We start from the raw sequence: 27,605 nt of genomic DNA, 5'->3' as shown, positions 1-27,605 counted from the left end.
TGGCTGCCCCAACCCTTTATGATGTCTCCGACTCATTCTTGTGACAATGTATTACTGATAGCAAGACTGTTTTTTACATTCTGTATATAGCATAATTTAATGCTAATTTGTGATGTTGGTAATTATACCAAATTTGCACATGACTGACTGAACCTGGTTTTTCAGTATGTAGGTCTTGGACAAATCAAGCACATTGAGTAAACATAATATTTTACAGGTGTATGTTCCTTTGTGGGGTCTCACCTTCTTCTGATTCTTCATCCTTTGTTCTTTCTTGAAGATCATCCTTACTACCATTTAGCTTAACATCTGTGCATACCTCAACAGATGTCTTGTGAGTTTCGTTAGATTTTGGCTTGTCAGCATCCAAGTCATTGTTTGCTCCATGCAGAACCCCAAGAGCAAGCCCTGAGGTGATATGCAAGGGTACAGTCACTGAAAAGGGTCCAGTTATATGCATGCCAACACACTTTTCTGCACGATTTCCACGGTTTTTAGGGGACTTTGATGCCACTGAATCTGTACTTGAGAGTCCACCCATTAAACTGGACAAGTTGCCCATGCTGGTGTTGAGTCCTGTATCCATTACACCAGATCCTGCACTGACCACACTGACACTTGCTCCACCTCCTCTGCGATAAGTCACAGCGTAGCCCATTCCCAAAGTTGTACTGGGATCTACCACAAATGAAGGTGTCACCCCAGGAGCAGAAAGCTGGCTGCTGGTGTTGGCTGTTGGTTCTGTGCGTCCAAAACTGTCATGACGAATTGGTATTTGACTAGGACTGCGTGGTGCACCTAGAATAAAAGGAGATTAGTGAAGACCAAAATCATGACTTTATTACTATTTAATACAAGCTGCTGCTTGGATTTATGAAACAGAAGCGTGGACAAATTTGTTGTTACCCTTACAGCTCATTGAAAATGTGATTAAATGAAAAGCAATTGTCCCATGAATGCCTGCATGCCACTGATGTGTCATTGAGTAAAGCAAAGTAGTGTGAAAAGAGATAAAGTAATGCTCATTCTACAAAGATATTATAAAATGGTCAAGACATTTTTTTGGTCTCGTCCGTTATGGGAGATGGACGTCTGAAGCAGAACTCTGTTAGCAGAGGAGATATATTTTCTCTTATTTTTTATCAACCTGAGGAATCCTGTCTTTACTCAACTTCAGGGGGTTCAATTACAGCATATGCAAGCATATATAAACATAAGCAGCGGGAAAAGGGCTCAGAAAGAAATGGAAAAGACAGCTAAAGCTTCATCCAAGTCTAGACAGGCATCAAATCCAAGCTCAAGGTACAGCTTTCAGAGACTGACCTGGAACAGATAAATGAAAGCCCAGATTTCTTGGGACTTGACATTACTGTATCGTCTCCACCTGAGAGTGAAAGTGGGAGTGAATGTGCAAGCGAGTCGGGTCAGGACAGCTCATCGATTCCAGAAGATTCTTTGAAACTGAATATGGCCTGACCATGTTGTCAACTACTCCTCGCAAAGATTGACTTTGACTGGGCTTGCCACTTCACCCATGGAGCACGAAGACCAAAATGATCTGTCCAAACTAAAGGTAACAATCGCCACAGTGGCCACCACTCAAGACATAAAGGAGCTCAATAATGATTTAAAGAAAGATATGAAGAAAGAAATAAATGATATAAGGAAAGAAATAAAGGACATACACAAGACAAAGGAGAAGCTGCTTCAGGATATTAAAGACTAGGAAAAACATTAAAATAATCACTTTCAGGCAACCTTTAAAGATATGCTAGAAAAATTGAGGGACAAATACAGGAAAATGTGTCTAAATTTGAGAAGTAACTGAGAGCACTTGGCGCTCAGTTGGAAGACATTAAGCAAACATTCATGAGTCGAATTGAAATAGCTGAACAACTGGCATCTACCGTTGACAGAAAAGCAACGGCTGCAAATTCTGAATGCAAAGTACATGGAGACAGACTTGCTGCACTGGAAGATGGATGCAGAAGGAATAATATTAGAATCAAAGGTCTCCCTGAGAATCGTGAAAGTTCAAACTCAGTGAAATTCGTAGTTGAACTATTCTCTAAAATAATTGGAGAGGACAACAAATCAGACATGGAGATAGCAGCAGGACTCTTATCATGCGTTTTGAAAAATTACAATTTTAAATTACATATAATGTTACTTCTCAAACCGAAACAAGAGGTTATATTTGAAAATAACGACTTTCGTATTTTCTCTGATTTCTCACCTTCAACATTCCACATTTTAAAACATTAAACAATACTTATGGAAAGCTGAGACCACATACAGCCTCTTGTATCCTGCCGAACTGAAAGTGGACATTCAAGGCAAGCTCTACATTTTTAGTTCTACGGAGGAAGCAGAAAAAGAGCTAAGAAAATTGATCCCGACACTTTTTTGAAATTTGATTGTGAGTTGCATCCTTTCCTGGAGACTGCTTAACATCATACCCTTGGTTTATTGTATTAGGGCTTACTGTGCTTATCCAGGGCTACTGCTTAACATCATTCCTTGGGTTTAGTCTCTCAAGACTGTTGAAGATTATATTTTATGCTTATAGTATTTGGACTGTATTTTCAATAGACATCTCTATTTTAATCCTCATGTGCCGCTGCTTGGGGACGTGTTTTGTTTTGGATGTGCTCTGTCTCTAGGTATGTCAGTGGACTGGAACTTTGTGAAGTGTGGTCTAGCCTCATATGGGGAGGCAAAATGGAGGGGCTGGGGGGACTAGGGGGGTAGAGAAAGATAGCAAGCTATCTCTAATCTATCCTTTTAAACCTTATAATTATAAGTGCCAACGTAACAATAGGCTTCATGGCAATAACTCCTGGGAAAATTGGAAATTAAGGTCAAAGCTGTCTTATCTTAAGTTAAGACTACAAAATGACAACAAAAGTTCAGAAGCAATGTCTCCATGACCGAACACATAACTTTGTGAGCTGGAATGTTAAAGGTCTGAATCATGAATTACAGAGAAAGAAAGTATTCTCTCACCTAACAGGTCTAAATGTTAAAATGGTATTTTTACAGGAGACCCAGTTATTAAGCAAGGATCAGTTTTGGCTGCACAGAGACTGGACTGGCCAAATATTCTATTCCAACTTTACAAAGAAAACTAGAGTTGTGAGAATTCTTATACAATCTCATTTGTAGTATCAGATGTAGTATTTGATCTTGAAGCGTGATATGGGATTGTCATGGGTAATTTAACTGTAAAGTGATTTTGATAAATATCTACACACCCAATGTGGATGATAGGGACTTCATCCAAAATGTATTTGCATCCATTCCCAATATGAACACTCACATAAAATTATAATGGTTGGGGACTTTAATTGTGTTTTAAATCCAGACCTAGATAGGTTTCCTGCCACAGGGGCAATGACATCTAACACTGCAAAGACAATTACACAATTTGTAACTGATCACAACTTATTAGATGCCTGGGGCCTCATGCATAACGCTGTGTGTAGAATTCGCACTATAACACGACGTAAGCACAAAAGCGGAAATGTGCTGACGCACAAAAAAATCCAGATGCATAAATCTGTGTGAACGCCAACTTCCACGTTCTTCCGCTCCATAAATCCCGGTCAGCGTGAAAAGTAACGCACGTGCACGCGCCTTCTGTCCTGCCCCAACTCCTCCCAGAATTACACCTCTTTGAATATGCAAATCAATATAAATAGCCCTTAAGCTCAGCCTTCTGTGAAAAGGCAATGGCAAAAGCAAGAGGGAAAATAGAAGAATTTCAGTGAATACCAAGTTGAGGCAAAGAAAACCGTACTATTTGTTGGTTTAAACAGTGGTATAAACAACAAAAGGAAGTTGATCGAGTGACATAGTGTGTCAGAGAAACTCGAACGCTCACGTTCACAAAGTTGCACAGTGCCCGAAATAAAAAAGAAGTTTTCACATATCAAAGTCACCGTGAAAAGGCGAGTCGTAGCCCACCGTCTGAGTGTCATATGAAAGCTTATTAGGGTACAGAGAAAAAAAAGGCACACAGTGGGGAAAAAGCATGAAATGTCAACTTTAATCTGTAAATTTCCACTTTAATCACGTAGTTTATTTTGTCATTAAAGCAGAACATCATAAACTTCATCTTAAAATTGTTTGATTTACTAGTTTTTCAATCCCATCGTAACTAAAGTAGCACGTTAAATGCTTTGTTTTGTATTTGATCTTCTATGTGCTGTATGTGTGTGAATGACTACGTGCTTCCGGGCTTTCTCTTCCTCTGACAGGACACAGACTCCATTACATTCATTATATTACAGCTCTCTGAATAATTAAAATACTGAGATGTATACGTGATATAATTTTCATGATGATAGGAGTTAAAGCATGTTATTAAACATGGGAACATGGTGTCGCAGTGATTGTTCGTGTCTCACGCAAGATGCTTGCTGCGCCATGTGCGACCTTTGATGAAATACTTTATTGTAGTAGTACTGTCTCTTTCAAATGCACTAACCTCCAATTCCTGCTCTTACTTTTCTTTCTCCAAATACCCAATCGCCACACAATCAGCTCTATAATAGACGTTAAGCCATCTGTAAGCTTAGAACATCGATTCTTCAAAACTTTTAAGGAACATCGAAATATCTTCATAGTACGTGTTTAATTATTCTATCCATCTATCCTTCCAGTGTCGCGCCAGTCCTAGCAAGAATACAGCGTGAGGCAGGAACAATCCATGAGCGGAGCGCCAGCGGCTCACTAGCGCTGCGGCACCATGTAGTTAAAGTTAAAGTTTTATCTGTATAATATAATAAACATATTTTGCTGCATTTCATCTTAAAAATGATATCGTCATCATATGTAAATACACGCTTTGTAAAGTGGCTCAGGTTGTGCAATATTATAACTGTATCGCAACTTTACAGTGAAGTAATTGTACTTATAAGTACAAACAGTTCTACAAGGAGCACTTGATGGACTGATTGAGTGCGTTTAGAGTTCTTGGGATGAATCTGTTTCTGAACTGCGAGGTCAGTACAGGAAAGGCTCTGAAGCGTTTGTCATATGAGAGCAGTTCAGTAGACAGCATGGCTGAGGCAGCATGTGCTTGATGCCGTATACCGATAATTCTCTTTCCGATCAGCTGCTGTACAGCTGTGATTCACACTCAGATACAGTGATATAAATACTCCGAGTGGTGCAGTGAGAGTAATATGGAAAAAGATGATCCAATGTGGCAACACCTAACGGGAGCAGCTGAAAGAAGAAGAAGAAGGTGCAGTGAGAATAACAACGCTAAAGCAATTATGGTATTTGGAATAGTTTGACCATTCTGTGGACCATTATATTGTTACAGGTTAATTACAATCAAATGCATTAAACTAATAAACAATAATTAATTGTAATTAATTGTAATTGTAATTAATTAATTTCAGTGTATTTATAAAGCCACGTCAGGGATGTGGATCTAAAAAAGAAAGGGTAACCACACAGGAACAGTAGCACTTCTTTGACGCTGGGTGCCGCCAGTCTGCAAAACCGAGCAGAGAACTTGCGTACAACAGGGTATGAGCTACTGTGGAAATGTGCTTGGCTTTACGCCAAGTTTAGGTTTTATACATAGCGATTTGAACATGAAAACGTTCTTACACAACATTTTTGTGTGTATGCTCCGTTTATACATGAGGCCCCTGGAGATTTCTAAACCCAAACTCAAGAGCATATTCCTTCTACTCACCAGTGCATTACTGCTACTCAAGAATCAATTATTTCTTTATAGATAACAATCTCTTGTCTATGTTTAAATTTTGTAAGTATGATGCTATTGTTATCTCCGACCACACCTCTTAAAGATAAAATCTTTATTCCTCACATACTCATCTCACAGCTGGCATCTTAACCTACTTTTATTAGCAGACGAGAACTGTACAGAATTTATATCCAAACAAATTGATTTTTTTTAGAGACAAATACATCCTCAGAGGTTTCTGCAGGAATACTCTGGAAAACTCTGAAGGCTTTCTTAAGAGGGCAGATTATCTCATATCTTTCCCACAAAAATAAATTGGAAACCAAGAAGGTATCAGAGCTAATCAGTGAAATTACCAGAATAGATCAAGAACATGCCAGGTGACCAAATGTGAACTTCATAGGAAAAGACAAGCTCTGCAATCAGAGCTCAACCTCTTGACAACTAAAGAAACAGAACAACTTATTTTTAAATTAAGACATCATTACTATGAACATGGAGAGAAAACTAAGTCATTGACCATAAAAATATAATGCACACATTTAGAGACTACTTTAAGACCTTATATTCTACTGAGTTTAAAGAAGACAACACACAACCTAATGCATTTCTGGATGCATTACAGATACCACATCTAGATACTCTAAGTGCAGAGGAATTGGATGCTATAAACTCACTTCAGAGTGGGAAAGCAGCAGGTCCGGATGGCTACCCTGCCAAAAAGCTCCCCTTTTACTAGCAACATTTACAGAAGCTAGAGACAATCAAATTCTACCTCAAATTTTTTGCCAATTATTAATTCCTGTCTTTCCTAAGCAAAATAAGAACTTATTACAATGTGCATCATACAGACCAATCTCACTAATGATGTTAAGATATTCTCCAAAGTCCTAGCTAGAACAATTGAGAAAGTAATATCTTATCCTTCAGTAATATCACAAGACCAAACGGGATTTATTAAAGGCAGACACTTAGCTTCTAATCTTTGATGCCTGTTTAATGTAATATATTCACCCATTAAGTCTAACCCCCGGAGATATTATTATCATTGGATGCAGAAAAAGCATTTGATATGGTTGAATTGAACTAACCTTTTCACTACATTGGAGAAATTTGGGTTTGGCTCAGAAATTTGTGCATTGATTGAACTGCTGTAGTTTGGTATGCAAATGAAATAAAATCCTGCAGTACTTCCTTATATTCCTTGCTTTGTACCCCAATAAGTACAAGTCATTGCCAATATACTAACAACCCAATCGTGCTTCACTCACTCAGAATATGGAACCAATTTAGGAAGTATTTTAAGAAGCTTTTATGTGTGGCACCTCTGCATGAGAACCACCTTTTTCAACTCTCTCAAACGTAAGCAGTTTTTAATGTTTGGAAAGCATTCAGGATTAAATCACTTAAGAGATCTGTACATAGACAACGTCTTTGCATCCTACGCACAATTACACTCCAAATTTAACTTTCCAGCAACACATTTCTTTTACTACCTTCAAATTAGAAACTTTGTTAAACAAAACCTGCGTAATTTGCCTCACCTCCCACCTACCTCTATTTCGGAAAAAAATATTGATCAATCTTGAGGACTTAGACAGCATCTCCATAACATATAAACACATTTTAAAGTCCCTCCCTTTCAAAGATCCCAGAGTACAGTCGAAAAAGGATCTCTCACTCAACATCTAAGAAAAGGAGTGGAAAGCAGCAATGCACAAAATTCACTCAAGCTCCATATGTGCAAAGCATATAATTTGCTCATGTAACCTGTGTGTGTGTGCTAGACCATCAATTATGTTGTTTGTTAGTCTTTTCTCTGAATTTACTATCTTACTCTTTTTTATTTATTTATTTGGTTTAGTACAATACTGTATACTGTATACCCTGCTGTTCTCTCTTAAACTCTGTGAAGTGCCTTGAGCATGGGAAAGGCACTATATAAATAAAATGTATTATTATTATTATAATTATTCAACTCAAAATTATATATCAAGCACATCTGTCCTGTTTAAAATTGTCCAAAATGTTTCCAGTGCAAGATCCTACCTGCGAACATTACAATCAAGTTCCAGCCTCATTGGGCCATATGTTTTGGGCATGCACCAAATTAACATCACTTTGGACCAATTTCTTTAAATGCCTTTCAGACAGCCTTAGTGTCACAATCCCTCCTAATTCATTAACAGCTGTGTTTGGTGTACTTCCAGATGGGCTTTAAGTGGAGAATGACAAACAACACACTACACTATTGACACAGAGACTTATGTTGCTCATCTAGAAGAATCCTAATTCACCTATTTTTAAGTCAGTGGGTAACATATTATATATTATCTGAAATTGGAAAAAATCAAACTCTCACTTAGAGGATCTGTAACAAAGCTTTTTCAAAAGCTGGCAGGATCTAATCAATAACATGTTAGAATAAGCATGTAAATTGAGGAAGCGGATTCTCTCCCCTCTTTTTTATTCTATTTATTTTTACTCATTTATTAATTTATCTATTTACTTAATTTTACTAGTTTAAAGTTTTACTCTGTTTGCCTAGCTGTCTTTCTCATGGGCGGGGTTTGATTTGGTTCGAACCTAGTTTTGTTAAATTTGACTTGCTTGTATGGAATGTTATTTGATTTTAACAAGATCAATAAAATGCTTTAAAAAATGGCCTGGACACATTTGTTGTTACACCTAGAAAGGATCATAAATAAGAGTGATTTTTAAATTACCGTCTCCAGTCATGCAATCAGTCATTTGGCCTATTTTAAAAACTAGTCACTTTGCTATTTGGCATCCTCATGTTTCCCACACTGAACATGGACCAGAGAAAGCAAAGGAGGGAGTTGTCTGAGGAGACCAGAAAGTAAATTATAGACAAGCATGTTAAAGGCAAATGCTAGAAGACCATCTTCAAGCAGCTTGATGTTCTTATGACAAGACTTACAAATATTATTCAGAAGTTTAAGGTCACCACTCCTCGAACCGCCACCTTATCGTGGTGGAGGGGTTTGCGTGTCCCAATGATCCTAGGAGCTCTGTTGTCCGGGGCTTTATGCCCCTGGTAGGGCAACCCAAGGCAAACTGGTCCTAGGTGAGGGATGAGACAAAGTGCGGTTCAATATAACCTCCTATGACGAATAAAAAATTTGGACGGCGTTTTCCCTCGCCCGGACGCGGGTCACCGGGGCCCCCCTCTGGAGCCAGGCCTGGAGGTGGGGCTCGATGGCGAGTGCCTGGTGGCCGGGCTTGCACCCATGGGGCTCGGCCGGGCACAGCCCGAAGAGGCAATGTGGGTCCCCCTTCCCATGGGCTCACCACCTATGGGAGGGGCCAAGGAGGTCGGGTGCAGTGTGAGTTGGGTGGTGGCCGAAGGCGGGGACCTTGGCGGTCCGATCCTCGGCTACGGAAGCTGGCTCTTGGGACGTGGAATGTCACCTCTCTGAAGGGGAAGGAGCCTGAGCTTGTGCGCGAGGTTGAGAAGTTCCAGCTAGATATAGTCGGGCTCACCTCGAAGCACAGCTTGGACTCTGGAACCAATCTCCTTGAGAGGGGCTGGACTCTGTACCACTCTGGAGTTGCCCGCGGTGAGAGGCGCCAAGCTAGTGTGGGCATACTTATTGCCCCCCGACTTGGAGCCTGTACATTGGGGACGAGAGGGCAGCCTCCCTCCACCTTCGGGTGGGGGGACGGGTCCTAACTGTTGTTTGTGTGTATGCACCAAACAGCAGTTCGGAGTACCCACCCTTTTTGGAGTCCCTGGAGGGGGTGCTAGAGGGCATACCTTCTGGGGACTCCCTCGTACTGCTGGGAGACTTCAATGCTCACGTGGGCAATGACAGTGAGACCTGGAAGGGTGTGATTGGGAGGAATGGCCCCCCCGAACTGAACCCGAGTGGTGTTTTGTTATTGGACTTCTGTGCTCGTCACGGATTGTCCATAACAAACACCATGTTCAAGCATAGGGGTGTTCATATGTGCACTTGGCACCAGGACACCCTAGGCCTCAGTTCAATGATCGACTTTGTGGTCGTGTCGTCGGACCTGCGGCCACATGTCTTGGACACTCGGGTGAAGAGAGGGGCGGAGCTGTCAACTGATCACCACCTGGTGGTGTGTTGGCTCCGATGGTGGGGGAGGATGCCGGTCAGGCCTGGTAGGCCCAAACGTGTTGTGAGGGTCTGCTGGGAACGTCTGGCAGAGCCCCCTGTCAGAAGTAGCTTCAACTCCCACCTCCGGCAGAACTTCGACCATGTCCCGAGGGAGGTGGGGGACATTGAGTCCGAATGGGCCATGTTCCGTGCCTCTATTGTTGAGGCGGCTGACCGGAGCTGTGGCCGTAAGGTAGTCGGTGCCTGTCGTGGCGGCAATCCCCGAACCTGTTGGTGGACACCGGCGGTGAGGGATGCCGTCAAGCTGAAGAAGGAGTCCTACCGGTCCCTTTTGTCCTGTGGGACTCTGGAGGCAGCTGATAGGTACCGGCAGGCCAAGCGGAATGCGGCTTCGGTGGTTGCTGAGGAAAAAACTCGGGCATGGGAGGAGTTTGGGGAGGCCATGGAAAACGACTTTCGGACAGCTTCGAGGAGATTCTGGTCCACCATCCGGCGTCTCAGGAGGGGGAAGCAGTGCAGTGTGAACACTGTGTATGGTGGGGATGGTGCGCTGCTGACCTCGACTCGGGACGTTGTGAGTCGGTGGGGGGAGTATTCGAAGACCTCCTCAATCCCACTAACATGCCCTCCAATGAGGAAGCAGAGCCTGGGGACTCGGAGGTGGGCTCCCCCATCTCTGGGACTGAGGTCACCGAGGTGGTCAAAAAACTCCTTGGTGGCAGGGCCCCGGGGGTGGATGAGATACGCCCGGAGTTCTTCAAGGCTCTGGATGTTGTAGGGCTGTCTTGGTTGACACGTCTCTGCAACATCGCATGGACATCAGGGACAGTGCCTCTGGATTGGCAGACCGGGGTGGTGGTCCCACTCTTTAAGAAGTGGGACCGGAGGGTGTGTTCCAACTACAGAGGAATCACACACCTCAGCCTCCCTGGAAAAGTCTATTCGGGGGTTCTGGAGAGGAGGGTCCATCGGAGAGTCGAACCTCGGATTCAGGACGAACAATGTGGTTTTCGTCCTGGTCGTGGAACAGTGGACCAGCTCTACACCCTTAGCAGGGTCCTGGAGGGTGCATGGAAGTTTGCCCAACCAGTCTACATGTGTTTTGTGGACTTGGAAAAGGCGTTCGACTGTGTCCCTCGGGGAATCCTGTGGGGGGTACTCCGACAGTATGGGGTACCAGACCCCCTGATAAGAGCTGTTCGGTCCCTGAACGATCGGTGTCAGAGCTTGGTCTGCATTGCCGGCAGTAAGTCGAACCCGTTTCCAGTGAGAGTTGGACTCCGCCAGGGCTGCCCTTTGTCACCGATTCTGTTCATAACTTTTATGGACAGAATTTCTAGGCGCAGCCAGGGTGTTGAGGGGGTCCAGCTTGGTGGACTCAGGATTAGGTCACTGCTTTTTGCAGATGATGTTGTCCTGTTTGCTTCATCAGGCCGTGATCTTCAGCTCTCTCTGGATCGGTTCGCAGCTGAGTGTGAAGCGGCTGGGATGGGAATCAGCACCTCCAAATCTGAGACCATGGTCCTCAGCCGGAAAAGGGTGGAGTGCCCTCTCAGGGTTGGGAGCGAGTTCCTGCCCCAAGTGGAGGAGTTCAAGTATCTCGGGGTCTTGTTCACGAGTGAGGGAAGAATGGAGCGTGAGATCGACAGGCGGATCGGTGCGGCGTCCGCAGTGATGCGGGCTCTGCATCGGTCTGTCGTGGTAATAAAGGAGCTGAGCCGTAAGGCAAAGCTCTCAATTTACCAGTCGATCTATGTTCCTACCCTCATCTATGGTCAAGAGCTATGGGTAGTGACCGAAAGAACGAGATCGTGAATACAAGCGGCTGAAATGAGTTTTCTCCGCAGGGTGTCTGGGCTCTCCCTTAAAGATAGGGTGAGAAGCTCAGTAATCCGGGAGGGGCTCAGAGTAGAACCGCTGCTCCTCCGCATCGAGAGGAGTCAGATGAGGTGGCTCGGGCATCTGTTGAGGATGCCTCCTGGACGCCTCCCTGGTGAGGTGTTCCAGGCACGTCCAACCGGGAGGAGGCCCCGGGGAAGACCCAGGACACGCTGGAGGGACTATGTCTCCCGGCTGGCCTGGGAACGCCTCGGGATTCTCCCGGAAGAGCTAGAAGAAGTGGCCGGGGAGAGGGAAGTCTGGGCATCTCTGCTCAAGCTGCTGCCCCCGCGACCCGACCTCGGATAAGCGGAAGAGGATGGATGGATGGAGTTTAAGGTCAATGAGATTGTAGCCAGCCTCCCTGGATATGGCCGCAAAAGGAAAATCGATCCCAGAATATGAAAATGGTAGACAAAAAGCCAAGGACAACTTTTAAACAGATACAAGCTGAACTCCAAGGTCAAGGTCCATCAGTGTCTGATTGCACCATCTGTCACTTTTTGGCCGACAGTGGGCTCAATGGAAGAAGACCCAGGAGGACTCCACTGTTGAAATAAAAACAAAAAAGCCAGACTGGAATTTGATAAAATGCAGACTGATAAGCCACAATGCTTCTGGGTGAATGTCCTTTTGACAAATGAGACAAAACTGGAGCTTTTGGCAAGTCACATCAGCTCTATATCTTTTTTTTCTTTCAGCCACTTCTGTTAGGGGTTGCCACAGAAGATTATCTTATTCCATATCTTCTTGTCCTCTGCATCTTGCTCTGCTACACCCATCACCTTCATGTCCTCTCTCACCACATCCATAAGCCTTCTCTTAGGCCTTCCTCTTTTCCTGTTGCCTGGCAGCTCTATCCTTTGCATCCTTTTCAAAATATATCCAGCATCTATCTTCTACACATGTCCAAACCAAAACCATCTCACCTCTCTGATTTTGTCTCCAAACTGTCCAACCTGAGCTGACCCTCTAATGTACTCGTTCCTAATCCTATTCATCCTCCTAACACTGCAAATCTTACTATCTTTAACTCTGCCACCTTCAGCTCTGTCTCCTGTTTTTTGGTCAGTACCACTGTTTCCAACCCATGTAACATAGCTGGTCTCACTATCGTCCTGTAAACCTTCCCTTTCACTCTTGCTGATACCCTGTCACAAATTACTCTTGACACTCTTCTCCACCCATTCTACCCTGCTGGTACTCTTTTTCACCTCTCTTCCACAATCCCCACAATCACATCAGCTCTATATGAACAGATGAAAAAAATGAAGCTTTCAAAGAAAACAACACCATACTTACTGTGTAACATAGAAGATGCCCGGTTATGTTTTGGGGCTGCTTTGCTGCATCTTGAGTCTGTGCAAGGAACAATGAAATCTCAAGACTATCAAGATATTCTGAAGCAAAACATACTGCCCAGTGTCAGAAAGCTCTGTCTGTGCAGGTAATGGATCCACTAACAGGATAATGACTCAACACATACAGCTTAAAAGCACCCAAGAATGACTAAGAAAAAAATATCGGACTATTTTGAAGTAGCTTCATCAAACCCCGATTTGAATCCTATCGAATATCTATGGAAAGAATTGAAACATGCAGTCTGGAGATGTCCGCCTTTCAAACCTGACCCAGCTGGAGCAGTTTGCTCAGGAAGAGTAGGCCAAATTTAGTGTTGACATGTGCAGAAGTCTCATGTAGAGCTACAGGAATCGCTTGTTTGCAGTGATTGCCTCTAAATGAGTCCCATCACTTTTGTCCAGGCCATTTTCACTTGTGTTATTATTTGAAATATTCTTTTGAATCAAAACTCTATAGCAAAGTTTGATTTTTGTTAAATACAGATTAAACAATGATGGGTGCCAATTACTTTTGTCAGTTTCAAGTTATTTCAGAGACAATTGTGGGTTATTCTTTTTTCATGGAAGGGTACCAACAAATCTGTCCACGTCTGTAAATATTGACTCTTAAAAAGAATAAAATCAAAACCAGCTGTGCAACTTTTTTTCAGACAACTGCAAAGTGAACATCAGCTTGAACATGGAGGGACCACTAAATTAAAACACTGGAAGGCAAGTCATTCAGACATGGGGGCACCATGCAAACATTACACAATAACTAGGGGGTTCACCCCCTGCTCACTTCGTTCGCCAACCCCCCCGGCCTGCGCTACGTGCCATCCACTTCACATCTCTGCCACTCGCGTTGTGAAGAGGGGAGCTGAACGCACCCCCAGGAAACGTGGTCGCTCCTCTGAAACTCCCTCTTAAACGGTGATAAAATGGGACACAAAAACAGTTTTTTTTTTACCTCCTCTTTGCTCGATCAGCTGCTGGATTGCTGTTGCTGCCGTGCTATATGATCTGCATCTCGCATGGCCCTTCGAACATTTAAAAGCCTGTACAGCAGCTGTCCTACTCTTTGTCTTTTATTATTTCCAGCCCCGGGCGTGGTTAAATCTTTTGGCACAAAGTCTCATCTCGCGGGACGTGAGTTCTTGATATTTTTTAGTTTATAATTTAAAAATGGAATAAGAAGCTGAAAATCTAACAACATCACATTAAAGTTTGACAAATTCTGAAAAGAATGATACCAAACATTTATATAGGTTTTAAAATAAGCCAAATTTAAAGCATGACAAAAAACTTTTCATAAAAACATCACATAAAATCATAGCACAAAATCGTTGCACTTTTAGGCTTAGGATTTTATATATAGAGAGTAGATTAACCTGCGAACACAACCAAAGTGGAGGAGCTGGAGTTAGTAGTAATAAAAAATAAATCTGTATACCTTTATACACCCAGTCCCAGATTTAACACACCTCTCTACACATTTTAGGGTTCTCTCTTGCAGCAGCTTTGCATTAAATACTCTCATATTTCAGTTTCCTGCAACTAACTCACTGTGAAGAAAAAATGTATTTACCGTCTGAAGCATAAGGCTGAGAACTGAGGGAATCCATACTTTTGGCTGGACGCAGGTTAACTTTCTCTGCAGGGGTAAAATAAAAAATACATTCAGATATTTTAAGAAATTACAAAGGGAATTACTGTAAATGAGATGTAGTGCCTTTTATACTGCAGAATAACTTAATTTAATGTGAGCAATAATAAAAAGCAAGAATACTCTGCAAACCCTAAGCAGAGCTGCTGTTATTATTTACAGTTCAATAAAGTAACTTGTCAAACAAGGTCAAGTTCATGGACATACAGTTTAATTCACTTTTTTACTAGTATAATGGCCCTACTTAATTGCTGAGCTGAGAGCATTTGTTCATATTTACAACTATAACTCAATGCCATTATTAATATGCTTTCATTGTTCGCTCTGTCTCCTCATGATGTCAAGAACAGAAATATAGAGACATCTGACTGAGAGGTGAAAGAGCACCAAATATCTCAAAGCATTTTCCCAATTTTTCAGAAATGGGAAAAGGAAACTGGCTGTTGATGACCAAACCCAAGAAGGATCCTTAACTTAAAGCACTATAGACCATCTAGTGGGGGTACCTTCAGGTACAATAGCACCCATTTCTTATGGTTACATTACCTTGGTCAAAGAAATGAAAGGAAGGACTGGAAGAATCCAGGTCAGATCATTTCCAGAATCTGTGATAGGCTGTAACCTCTGTATTTAGTGGACTGATTTACAACAGAAACAGGAAATCAAAAGATCCCTTTAACAGCAAACATGGTACCCCTCTGGAGATAGCATGATTTGTTGTAACAAGCAAAGTCACAGGTTTGCTGGAGTAGGCGAAAAAGTCACCAGCTGTAACACTTTGATGGTAAATTATGGTTTAGAAATGTCACTATATAGTACAGGTGAAGTATTGAATTATACTAATAATAATAATAATAATAAAATTACATTTATATAGCGCTGGCTTTTAAACCTCTGTATGTTATACTTCAGTTTTTTCGGATATGTTATTGTGTCTGTTTTCTGTGGTTTAGCCAATGTTCCCTCCCAGAAAGTTGTTTCCTTTATCTTTGTCAGTTATTTTGGAATGTTTGGTAATGTATGTTTTTGTTAATTTCGCTTCTTGGTATTTGAAAATCAGAAAAATATTTAATTTTTAATCATTTTGTAATTTTCTTTGATGTTTGGGATGTTGTTAGTGCTATTAGTTATATTCCTTGTCCTTTGTGTGTTAAACCTAGAGATGGACCCTCCTTTATTTTGATTATTGTGGGCCAGAGGTTTCACGGCCCCTCTCTTGCTTTCTAGATATTATGTTGGGCCTGTGCTGGATAGGTCTACACTTTTTGTTTAGACCAGTGTGGAGTACTGGTCTAATTTTCATTTCATGGCTACCACCACTTTGAGTTTTTATGAGTCAGCAAATCACAATATTTATGATAGTTACCTTACACATTGTGCTCAATTAGCAATGGCCAGCAGTGGAAAGAGGTAGGTAGTTGCATTCTTTTCATGTACTTCCTGGTTTATGATGTTACCTCAAGCTTTATTCACCATCAATTATTCATTCCTTTATTCATGAACTGAACATTCTCAATCAGATTTTAGGCTTGTACAGAGTTGTTAATGCTGGGTGCAATGCAGGACAAACCATAGATGGGATGCTAGTCCATCAAATGACACATATAATCACACCAGACCCATTAATCTACCACATCATGGAAACTGGCAAACTCTCCATAGATGGACCTTCGGCTGGGATTCAAATGCAATCTCTTTAAACTGTAAGGCGCTAGCACTATCCACTAAACATTTACACTAAACACCAACAAGTTTTTTCAAAGAAGTATCGGCCGTGCTATTTGATAGTATTCTTGACATAGTAAACTTGTCATTAAATACGGGTGTCTTCCCAGACTGTCTTAAGACTGCTGTAGTTAAACCCCTGCTCAAGAAAAATAATCTTGACTCCTCTGCTTTTGAAAATTTTAGACCTATTTCTAACCTGCCTTTCTTAAGTAAAATTCTAGAGAAGGCAGTTATTATACAGCTTAATGAACACCTCAATAAACATGCTATTCTTGATAAGTTTCAGTCGGTTTCAGAACAAATCACAGTACACAAACTGCATTTGTTAAAGTAGTAAATGACTTGTGGGTAAAAGCAGACAGAGGCCGTTTATCTGTTCTCATCCTCTTAGATCTGAGTGCCGCATTCGATACCATTGATCACAATATTCTTAGAAATCACCTTAGTCAATGGGTGGGCCTCTCTGGCAGTGTCTTAAATTGCTTTGAATCCTACCTGGCAGGTAGAAAATTTTTTGTAAGTTGTGGTAATTATACTTCAAAGACACATGATATTCTATATGGTGATCCACAAGGCTCTATCCTGGGTCTGCTGCTCTTTTCAATTTACATGCTTCCATTAGGTCAGATTATCTCGGGGCATAACATGAGCTACCACGGCTATGCTGATGACACACAACTGTACTTATCAATAGCGCCTGATGACCCCAACTCTCTTGATTCACTGATACAATGTCTTACTTGTGTTTCTGAATGGATGCGTAGTAATTTTCTCAAACTAAATAAAGAGAAAACAGAAAGTTTAGTGATTGGCAATAATGGATATAATGAGGTTATTAGAAAAAAACTTGATGCATTAGGATTAAAAGTCAAAATGGAGGTAAGGAATTTAGGAGTAACTATTGACCTGAATTTTAAATCACATATTAATCAGATTACTAGGACAGCATTTTTTCAGTTAAGAAATATAGCAAAAGTTAGACCCCTTATAACATTGCAAGATGCTGAGAAATTAATCCACGCTTTTGTTTTCAGTTGACTAGATTACTGCAACGCTCTCCTCTCAGGACTACCCAAAAAAGACATAAATCGATTGCAACTAGTGCAGAATGCAGCTGCTAGAATCTTAACTAGGAAAAGAAAATCCGAGCACATCTCTCCAGTTTTGATGTCACTACATTGGTTACCTTTGTCATTTAGAATTGACTTTAAAATCCTGCTTACAGTTTACAAAACCTTAAATAATCTTGCTCCATCTTATATTTTGGAATGTCTTACACCTTACACTCTAAATCATAACCTTAGATCTTCAAATGAGTTTCTGCTTAGAATTCCAAGAGCTAAACTTAAAAGAAGTGGTGAGGTGGCCTTCTGCTGTTATGCACCTAAAATCTGGAATAGCTTGCCAATAGGAATTCGCCAGGCTAATACAGTGGAGCACTTTAAAACACTGCTGAAAACATATTACTTTAACAGGGCTTTCTTATAGCTTCATCTTAGTTTAATCCTGATGCTCTGTATATTCAATTAATTATCATGATTATTCATGGTTGCTCCAAAATCTGTACTAACCCCTACTTTCTCTTCTGTTCTTTTTCTGGATTTCTGGGGTGGCGACCTGCATCACCACCACCTGATCAAAGCACTGTGATGTCCCTACATTGATGGATTAAAGGCCAGAAGTCCACATGACCATCATCATCAAGTTCTTCCATGAGAACCCTGAATACCATGAGGACTGATTGAGGTCATTTATGTTAGGTAGAATGCCTAGAGGGGGCTGGGCAGTCTCGTGGCCTGGAACCCCTGCAGATTTTATTTTTTTCTCCAGCCGTCTGAAGTTTTTTTTTTTCTTTTTTCTGTCCTCCCCGGCCATCGGACCTTGCTTTTTTTTCTATGTTAATTAGTGTTCCCTTATTTTAATTTTTATTTATTTTGTCTTTTTTTATCTTTCTTTGTCATGTAAAGCACTTTGAGCTGCTTTATTTGTATGAAAATGTGCTATATAAATAAATGTTGTTGTAAACAACAAATAAAAATAAAGAACAACTTATAATTTAGCTCCTTACAACTAAAAGTATTGTAATATAATAATAAGAAATTACTCCAGTTTTCATAAAATGCCTGCTCCCTTAGTCAGTATTGCTTGCAAATTTCTTATTTTGTTGAGGTATTGTGAAAGAACTTCACTTGTATAATGTCTTTCTCCAGTGCTGTATTTTAAAATTATATTTTTAATATAACATTTGCAATTAAAGAATTCCAATGCATTTTCTTAAAAAAATCATTTAGTTTAATCCCTTAGCGGTGAAGTGTCAAGGGCTGTTTCCTACTTTGGACCTTATGCTACTTTGGCTTTTCACAGCCCTAAATTGGATTAAGAGAGTCTCAAAAGTTAAAGTTAATAGTGTGAACCCAGAGATAGTTTCTCACCACAATAATCTCTTCATAATCACAATACTGGCTTCCAAGTTTTGCCCAATAATGTCAAAAATATGACCATAGAAGGCAACTCAAAGTGCAACACAGGAAAGGATTTGGTGCTGGTTGTGCAACAACAGGATTAAAATTACAAATGAACCTATAACAAATGTTCAAAAAGTAAATGAAATGAAAAAAATAAGAGTGCCACCTTAAATGTGTTTGATTATTACAACACGCTTATGGATTGTTACATTGTATTTGTGTTGCGCAAGGTGAATTTATTTTTGCTGTAATCCATTTGCCTGTGCTTATGCTTGCTCTAAAATAATGTAGACTTTATTTTAATCATGCATCGATCCACCCGCAAAAATCTAATTTCCTCCTATTAAATTTGTCCTGGAAGATGGAGAGCAGATGTCTAAAGAATTCTGCTTTTATTTTATTAATTAACTTAATGATTTTAATGCTGTTCTGATTCTGATATGCTTTGGCATAATTTCAGATAGTAAGGTTTTCAGGTATCATCTCTGATTGAATGCACGTTGGATAAATCAGCATTGAAATTTCATGTTATGTTATGTTATGTTGTTTATGGTCCCCTGGTTTTAAGGCTGTTTCATTTTTGCTAATGTAACACACACTGTAGTAGCCATCAGAGATTGTAATCTCCTATATACTGTATTGTTCATAAGGCCCCTCTCATCCCTAAAAGGTTTAGAATAGGGGCTTACTGCTTACTGGTTTCCAACAAGACTTTACAAAACACCTTTGAATTAATAACACTTACATAGCACCAATTGCTTTCTGTAGTGCATCTATTGTTACTGTCCTGTAACAAGACCTTAACAACGACTTTGTATCAGTAAGTGACTTATTGCTGCACAATACAGTGTCTGTTCTGAAGAAAAATTGACATACGTTCAAAAATTCCTTCCTAGAATGTGAACAGATGTCAAACCAGGTAAGACAGAGAGAGCTCTGAGCCCTCACTCTCTAATTATTCACATTTTCAGGTCTTGCTGTATATTCATTAGAACTGTTATTCTAGTTTCTATGCACAGATTTGAAATCTTCCTTTAATGCTTTTTAAATAAACAGGATTCTGAGAAAATAATTCATGCATTTATCTCTAGTAGGATTGACTACTGCAATGCGGTGTTCACTGGATGTTCAAACTGTTCTTTATACAGCCTCCAGTTAATCCAAAATGCGGCTGCAAGAATTATTACAAGAACAAGAAAATACGAACACATAACTCCAGTTCTTAAATCCTTACACTGGCTCCCGGTTAAGTTTAGGGCAGATTTCAAAATCCTTCTTTTAACATATAAAGCATTAAATGGTCGAGGTCCGGCTTACTTGTCTGAACTTATCATGACTTACAAACCTGAGCGCACATTAAGATCTCAAGATGCCGGTCTGCTTATGATTCCAAGGATTAATAAAATAACAGTGGGAGGTCGAGCTTTTAGTTACAGCGCTCCTAAACTGTGGAATGGTCTGCCTGCTACTATAAGAGATGCCCCTTCGGTCTCAGCTTTTAAATCCCGGCTGAAGACTCACTACTTCAGTTTAGCATATCCTGACTAGAGCTGCTGATTAACTGTACAGACTGCATCTCTGTTGTTAGTCATTAGCACTTAAACATAAGTAACATGACAGTTATAATTGTATAATAACCCTCACTTATTCTGTTTTTCTTCTCGGTACTCAAATGTGGCACTTGGTGCCACGGCCCACCTGCCAAGTTGTTTTGCCTGCCTAAGGAAAAGTCATCCCAGATGGAGGATTGCAGGAATCGTGGGAAAGAGGGGTCCTTTCATCGGATTGGCTGGCCCAGCACTGTTTCAGCCGTGGAATGGCCAAACGGGGGAGGCAGCTTGAAGGATGAGGTCTCCAGGACTCTACACAAATCCAAATCTTATTATGGGATATATCATCTACTGTTAAATTCTGCTCTGTACTTCTAAAATTTATATTTTTTATTTCTTACTATATTGAGAAATTGTTCTGTTCTGTGTACTGCATTGTATTGTATTGACCCCCTTCTTTTGACACCCACTGCACGCCCAACCTACCTGGAAAGGGGTCTCTCTTTGAACTGCCTTTCCCAAGGTTTCATACATTTTTTCCCTACAAGGTTTTTTTGGGAGTTTTTCCTTGTCTTCTTAGAGAGTCAAGGCTGGGGGGCTGTCAAGAGGCAGGGCCTGTTAAAGCCCATTGCGGCACTTCCTGTGTGATTTTGGCTATACAAAAATAAACTGTAAACTGTATTGTATGCTCAAGACTTATGAAGGCTTAGTCTGCACTCAGCTGAACCAATATACAGTAACTGATGACTACCTGTTTCAGTTTTTCCAGTCTAGATTCTGACTCCAACTAACCTCAGAAATGTTTCTTTAACATATTTTTTTCTTACTATAGCTGTTGATGGATCCATAATTAAAACTCACTTTGCTTGATCTTGCTGCTAAAGGATTTTCAGCACTTTCCATTAAATCCTCATAAGCATATGAAAAATTATACTGATGAACTTCACAACATGTTTCTCCCATAACTGAATAAAAACGGGTAACATTTCCTAAAACGTGGATTCTGCCTTTTTCACTCCATCCTTTGCATTACCTACACTGTCATTCTTACCTTTATTAGCCTTATTTAATGCTTCCACCTCAGAGGTGAATGTTGTAACTTTATAGCCTTGTGATATACTTATTGATCTGTAGCAGGTTTTAAAGAATACCTACAAATTTGTAACTCCAAATGTGCAATACAGAAGGTCAATTAATGCTGCCTGGACAAAGGAATCAAGGCAGGCAGGTTACAACTGATGCTCCTGGTTTCACTGCTCACTTGATATACTGTAGATCTGCTGCTTGTATGTCTTGTTTACATTAAATGTAAACACCAGGTTGGAAAAGTGTTGAAATAATACAACATTCTGCACTTTCCCTTGAGTTTATTTTTACTACATCATTAAAGATGCCAAGTTGTTGCATATTCTTTTTTGAAGTATGCAAATTCTGGTCCACTCTATGCAGTTGAAAGTTCACTTCTGTGTTTGGCATATACTGTATTTTGTATATTGAGTGTGATACACAAGTCATCTTGTCTTTAAGCTGAGAAGTTTCAAATTAAGGCTGGGGAGTAGTGATGTGTTCCATGTTGATTAGCACTTGCAAGTAAGAATTTCACTGTACTCTGTATATGTGACTGTAATAACACTATAACATAAGACCTGTCAATTCGATTGAAGAATCAAGTGTCTGCTACACACCTCTGAAGCACTGAAGTCAAACAGTTCAGCATATCCACCATATGTGGCTATGGCCTCCTCTCTTTCTTTATGTATCCCAAAGCTTCACCATTCACCTTATAGAAAGCTCACTAAGCCTTGTGTTGCCTACTGGAGTTTTGATAAATCCTTTGTGTAAAAGATACATGTTTGATCTTTAACCTTGGCTTTTTCATGTATTGCTACAGTATACTGGATTGTTTATTATAATGTCATCTTCTGCTGTGTGGTAGTATAACAAAAGCATTGAGTAGATATGCAGTATAACAAAAAGATTGAGTTAATTATTGATTGATTGGTTACGTTTTCTGTTTTCTCAAATTGTGAAAAGCATTTTCACAAGAAATTTTTAAAAAATCGCTATGAATGAGATTATTTGTGAGATGGGCTTGTTGATGTCTTTCAAATGCTTTAAAAAGGACATTTACACTATCTTAGTTTTTCACCTTGTGGATAATTCACTGTGCTCCACTAGGCTGGCACCCCATACTATGAAAAGGTCACTGACTGAAAAGTGTTAACAAGCTGATGAACAATGCATTCGACAGGAATGGGGTAAATTGGAGAAATGACCTTTAAATGTAAAACAGGAATAAAGATGAAAAAAGAAGTGTTTATATTTTAAAGCAACTTATTCATAGATTAAATTGCTTTGTTAATCTACATCCCAAATACACTTTCCCTGCCTGGTTAGATGAGACAGAACATTTAATTTATTCTGAATAATTCTTTATCAGTTCTTACCTTTCTCCTCGGTCTTCCCTTTTCTTTTTGTTTCATTGCTTGATCGACCCAGGTTAAAAATTGATTTCCACTTTTTTGCTTTTATGGAGCCTTTCCTCCTGTAAATCAAAAATGCCACAAAATAATAAATGACTCAGTTGGAAAATACTAAATTAGATCTTTAATGATGAAACCTTTGCACACTTACAGAAAACACTTTACTTCTGGTATCTTCACTTTTTCCACTAATTTTCTAAACCCACTTCCATCATGAAGTCAACTGTATGCACTTCAGGATGACAGCACATGGTAGTGTGCATATATTGATGTCAGACCAAGAGTTGTTAACTAATTACCACCACTGCATTACCAAGAAGCCAAATATTACATACACTCTTCCGAATTACCAGTTACAATCCATTTATCCTCAGTCTAGTGGAGGTAACCAGCTCTAAACAAAATCCAACACATCCACATCAGGTCAGCTTCGAACTGATACTGAACACAGTTCAACCTAAATGGCTCATGTGTGAAGTGTGGGAGGAAATACAAGTAAGCACCTGAAGAAACCAATAGGGGCACGGGGAGAACTCCACATATGTGGTGATTGGGATGGCTATTTGAATCCAAATACATTTAAATAGAACAACATTCATTTTAATTTGCATTTTAAGTGCCCATTCCAGGATTTGTCATTGCTAGTTTGCAAAACATGGATGTAACTAGGCAAATCAGACAGGCAGTAATACAAACTGTTGGAGTGAAGACTCACTTGGTGTCTGGTACCTCGATGATTGCATGATAAGGTCTAATTGGGGGAGGTGCATCTCCAGGACTCATTTGGCTAGGAATTGGAAAGGATCGGAAAAAAGGCTCCTCGGGGTTAATTGTTGGAGAAGGCAAGGACTTCCTTCTTTCTCTGTAATAACCTGAAAATAACAAGCACATATTTCAATGCACAAGAATATATCATTTACCATTTATGTCTGGCACACAAAAAAATCTCCTACAATCCATTTGTGAAGGACACACATTCCTTAGTGGATTTGCTAATATGATTTGGATCATTATCATGTTGTAAGGGCTATTTCTGATTCAACTGTAATTTTAGGACAGATGACAGATTCTACTCAAAGATGAAGCTTCCAGACCCTTAAGCAAAACAGTAACTCCAAACCATGATATTTTCACCACCATGCTTCACAGTTGGTATGAGGTTCTTGTCCTGAAATGCTGTCTTCAGTTTATGCCAAACATGTCCACTGTTATGTTATTCTGTTCAGGGCACATTGTCTCAGAAGACCTGGGACCTCATGTATAAATGGTGCGTACACACAAAAATGTTGCATACGCCTGTTTCCACACACACTTTGAGATGTATTAGAACTAAATTTGGTGTAAAGCCACCCATATTTTCACAGCAGCCTCACCCTGTGCGTACGCAAGATTCTGCTTGGTTTTGCAAATAGCTGGCACCCAGCCTCAAAGCAGAGTAATTACATTCTTACTTACTGACTATACATGCAAATTAAATGGCATGGTGGTGCAGTGTGTGGAACTGTTGCCTCATGGAACAAGCTTCCTCAGTTCAAATCTTGCTTCCTGTCTCTCTGCATTTGAAGTTAGCATGTTATTTCCATTTATGTGTGGATTCTGCTCCAAGTTCCATAGTTTTCATCCCAAAAAATGTGTTTGTTAGCTTACTGGGTGAGCCCCCTGTCAGCTGGAATTGGACTGCTGTCTTATTTTATGTAAAAGTTGGTCCAATGTCTTATTTTATTTTGGCTTCAGGTGCACATTTTTGTAATATATACAGGGCTTGTAAATGATAATTCCACTAAAAATAAGAAGAGAATATGATGGTAGTTAAGCTTTATAAATAGCAAGTAGGTCAGTTCTTTAGAAAGTGAAGATGATAATCATTTTTGCAGACTCTGAATTGCTTAATGGAAATCTATAAATGTTTTGATGTTTTCACTGAGTTTCAATTTTTTTAATGATTTTTGTTTCAATGTTTTTAATTACTCCCCTTTTATTAGTTTGTGAGTTCACTGGATATAAATTTATGAAATCCCAGATGATGCCCTTCAAAATTGGAGCAAAACATTTATAACAATTAAGGAAAGATAGAAAAGGGACATAGTTCGCAGTAACTTGGTACCTTCTCTAAGTGGGCAAGGAATCTAAGTAGCCACTGAGAGTGAGATATGTACTTATATAATAGGCTTAAAGAATGCCGCAAACTAATAGCACTGTGGCCACTAAAGAGAGAAAGATGTCAAAGGGATGAGCAAGACACCATGAGAGTTTCCTAAAGCCATTTGTTGGAAAAAGAGGGTCCCTACGTGGAATTGATGAGGCTATGATGAACATTATGGAGTGAAGACAGCAATGTGCCCCGCTGGGTTGCCTGATGTTTTTGGATTTGGGAATGAATAGTTATATATGCACGCAAAAGGGAGCTCTGGTAAGAAAATTTCTGTAAGTACCTATAAATAACCCCAGGGATTAAAAACTGATATTTGTCAGTTTAGGCCTTGGTGTCAAGAGGTAAGCTAGAACAAATATTCAACTGGTAAAGAGATAATGTGGCCAGAGGTTGGAGAGAGAATTACAGGGAGAGCAAAGGAGTTGTCAGTGCATGTGTCATCAATGATATGATTATTGAGTAAGCCATTTCTACAGATAAACAGTCACTTATACCCATTCACTTAGGCCCAGTGAGTAGATAGGGCTTGCTTTCTGTTTGTTTTCTTCATACTGTTGAATTCACTCTTACAGTAGGTCATCTATCTTTAGTGTCTTTTGTATAAGTAAATAATTTTTTTAATAAACTTTGGTATTTTTTGCATTCATTGTTTTTGGTTAGTGAACCCTCCCTTTGTAACACTTTTCTCATTTCTTTTTATCCCTCTTTTGATTTACTCTAGGTTTCCACTATAACAGACTGGTGCACAATCTGTCAACTTCATGTAACAGCCAAGAATAAAGGGAAGAATGAACAGCATGGACAGCACAAATATGGCCATTACCTTTTCAGTCAGTGTCTATAAATGAACCAGTTATAATGTATTCTTATAGTAACTAGAGCAGAACACACCATTTAGCATCCCTAGATGTGACTCACTTTATGTTCGGTCTCTCCTTAATTCTCAAGATATCAATTTAACAGCCCTTTTAAGCATTTCATTGGAAATACTGCATGATAGGTTTTTTGGGAAAGTCTTAGTTGTTCAGTTAGGATGTGTTTTAAATATATTCATAAGAATAATCAGCAAAACACAGGTAAATATAAAACAAACACAACCATTAGAGAGGAAAAAACAAAGGTAGGGTAGTTACAGTTTTCTTACTTTCTGTGCCAGCATCATTAAACAGTTGATCCACATGCATCAAAATGAATTCTACCACTATGGACTGGACGCGGACCTCCATGAATGCTGCTGTACCATTAAAACCTGTGGCCTCAATGTCTTTAGACCTGCTCATAAAAATAACAAAGTAGAGGTAAATGGCATTACAATAGGAAAAAATGATCAAAATGTAAGATTGTGACATCATCACTCAAACACACCCGATAACAGATATGCCCTCAGGCACATGTCTCAAACCAGATTAGCTTGTGAAAAATGCTAAACATGCTCATTATGTGGTAGAGGATAACATGTTACTGTTTGTCACTTGAACAGTTTCTTCCTTACTGTGAGAATTTTAATTAAAATGTTCCATTTGTACTTTGATTTACAGTTTAAAAACCACAAAAATGAAGATTTTCATTCTTGACAGCAGTAACTCATCAGCAACTGCATATTTATTTTAAACCCTCTAACAAATCATCATTTAAAGAGATCCAGGAACTTGTCTTCAGGTGTACAAATTTGCTTTTAAAGTGTCTTTAAAAAAAAAGGCTGTGCTAGGCTAATATCTACTGTGATCAAAAACAGTACAATGCACTTGTTGTTGCTTGCTTTTATATTATACCTTTCAAGATCTGTTGTTTGCCAATGTATATGCTGTGACAGTCAAAGAATTCACAAATTGATACCATAAAGTCATTCAACCATCCATTATCAAGCTCCATTAAACCAGTACACGTTAAAAATAAAAATGTTTGAGAATTATGTTGAGTTGTCAGGCATTGTTATTAAGTGGTTTAGTTCATACTGTACTTAGAAACTCATGTTTAAATATTTAAGGAAGGGTGATTTAAGATTAAGGTTTAAGACTGCTCCATTATGGAATGAAGTTTTTTTTCTATGTGATTCTTTTAGAAAAGATCAATGGAAAACTTAATATTGTCTTTCACTTGTTTGTGAACATCACACAGCCTTATTCATTAATCTAATCTGATGTTTCCCAATGGTTTCTTTACTGAATTGTTTCTATTAGGTAAAACACTGGATGAGCAACAACTACTTGTATTAATTTTGTTTCTTGCTACAAAAGACTTAAAATTGAGCATCAGGAAGGAGGTTTTATTATATGGCAAAAGGTGTGCCGTTAAACAGGCCGAGACATGATACCCATTATTGTACTGAATGTTGTCATCTTATCCAAACACAATCAAAGTTATATCAACATCTTTCATGCTTCTTATAAAAATAAATCTTCCCCTAGTTTTCTGTATTTTACGTAACATTTCTTACACCATTACATTGTTCTAAATTGCTGTCATCATTACCATACTAAACCCTTTATTTTAACCCTTTTCAGCAGCTCCG

General features: G+C 39.7%; 1 protein-coding gene across 1 annotated transcript in view; it reads right to left on the bottom strand.

The window, feature by feature from the left end:
- LOC114666480 (uncharacterized) overlaps positions 1-27,605 on the bottom strand; it is a 113,292-nt gene that overhangs the window by 16,351 nt on the left and 69,336 nt on the right. The window contains exons 7-11 of the mRNA XM_028821376.2: positions 26,238-26,365; positions 23,657-23,813; positions 22,906-23,003; positions 14,638-14,703; positions 244-798 (exon numbers count right to left, since the gene is read on the bottom strand). Coding sequence (XP_028677209.2) covers positions 244-798; positions 14,638-14,703; positions 22,906-23,003; positions 23,657-23,813; positions 26,238-26,365 — 1,004 coding nt within the window. The remainder of the gene's footprint in view (positions 1-243; positions 799-14,637; positions 14,704-22,905; positions 23,004-23,656; positions 23,814-26,237; positions 26,366-27,605) is intronic.

The sequence above is a fragment of the Erpetoichthys calabaricus genome, chromosome 16 (assembly GCF_900747795.2).
Source record: "Erpetoichthys calabaricus chromosome 16, fErpCal1.3, whole genome shotgun sequence".
Classification (NCBI taxonomy): domain Eukaryota; kingdom Metazoa; phylum Chordata; class Cladistia; order Polypteriformes; family Polypteridae; genus Erpetoichthys; species Erpetoichthys calabaricus.
The sequence above is the reverse complement of the archived record's forward strand: the minus strand, read 5'-3'. Positions and strand labels throughout refer to the sequence as shown.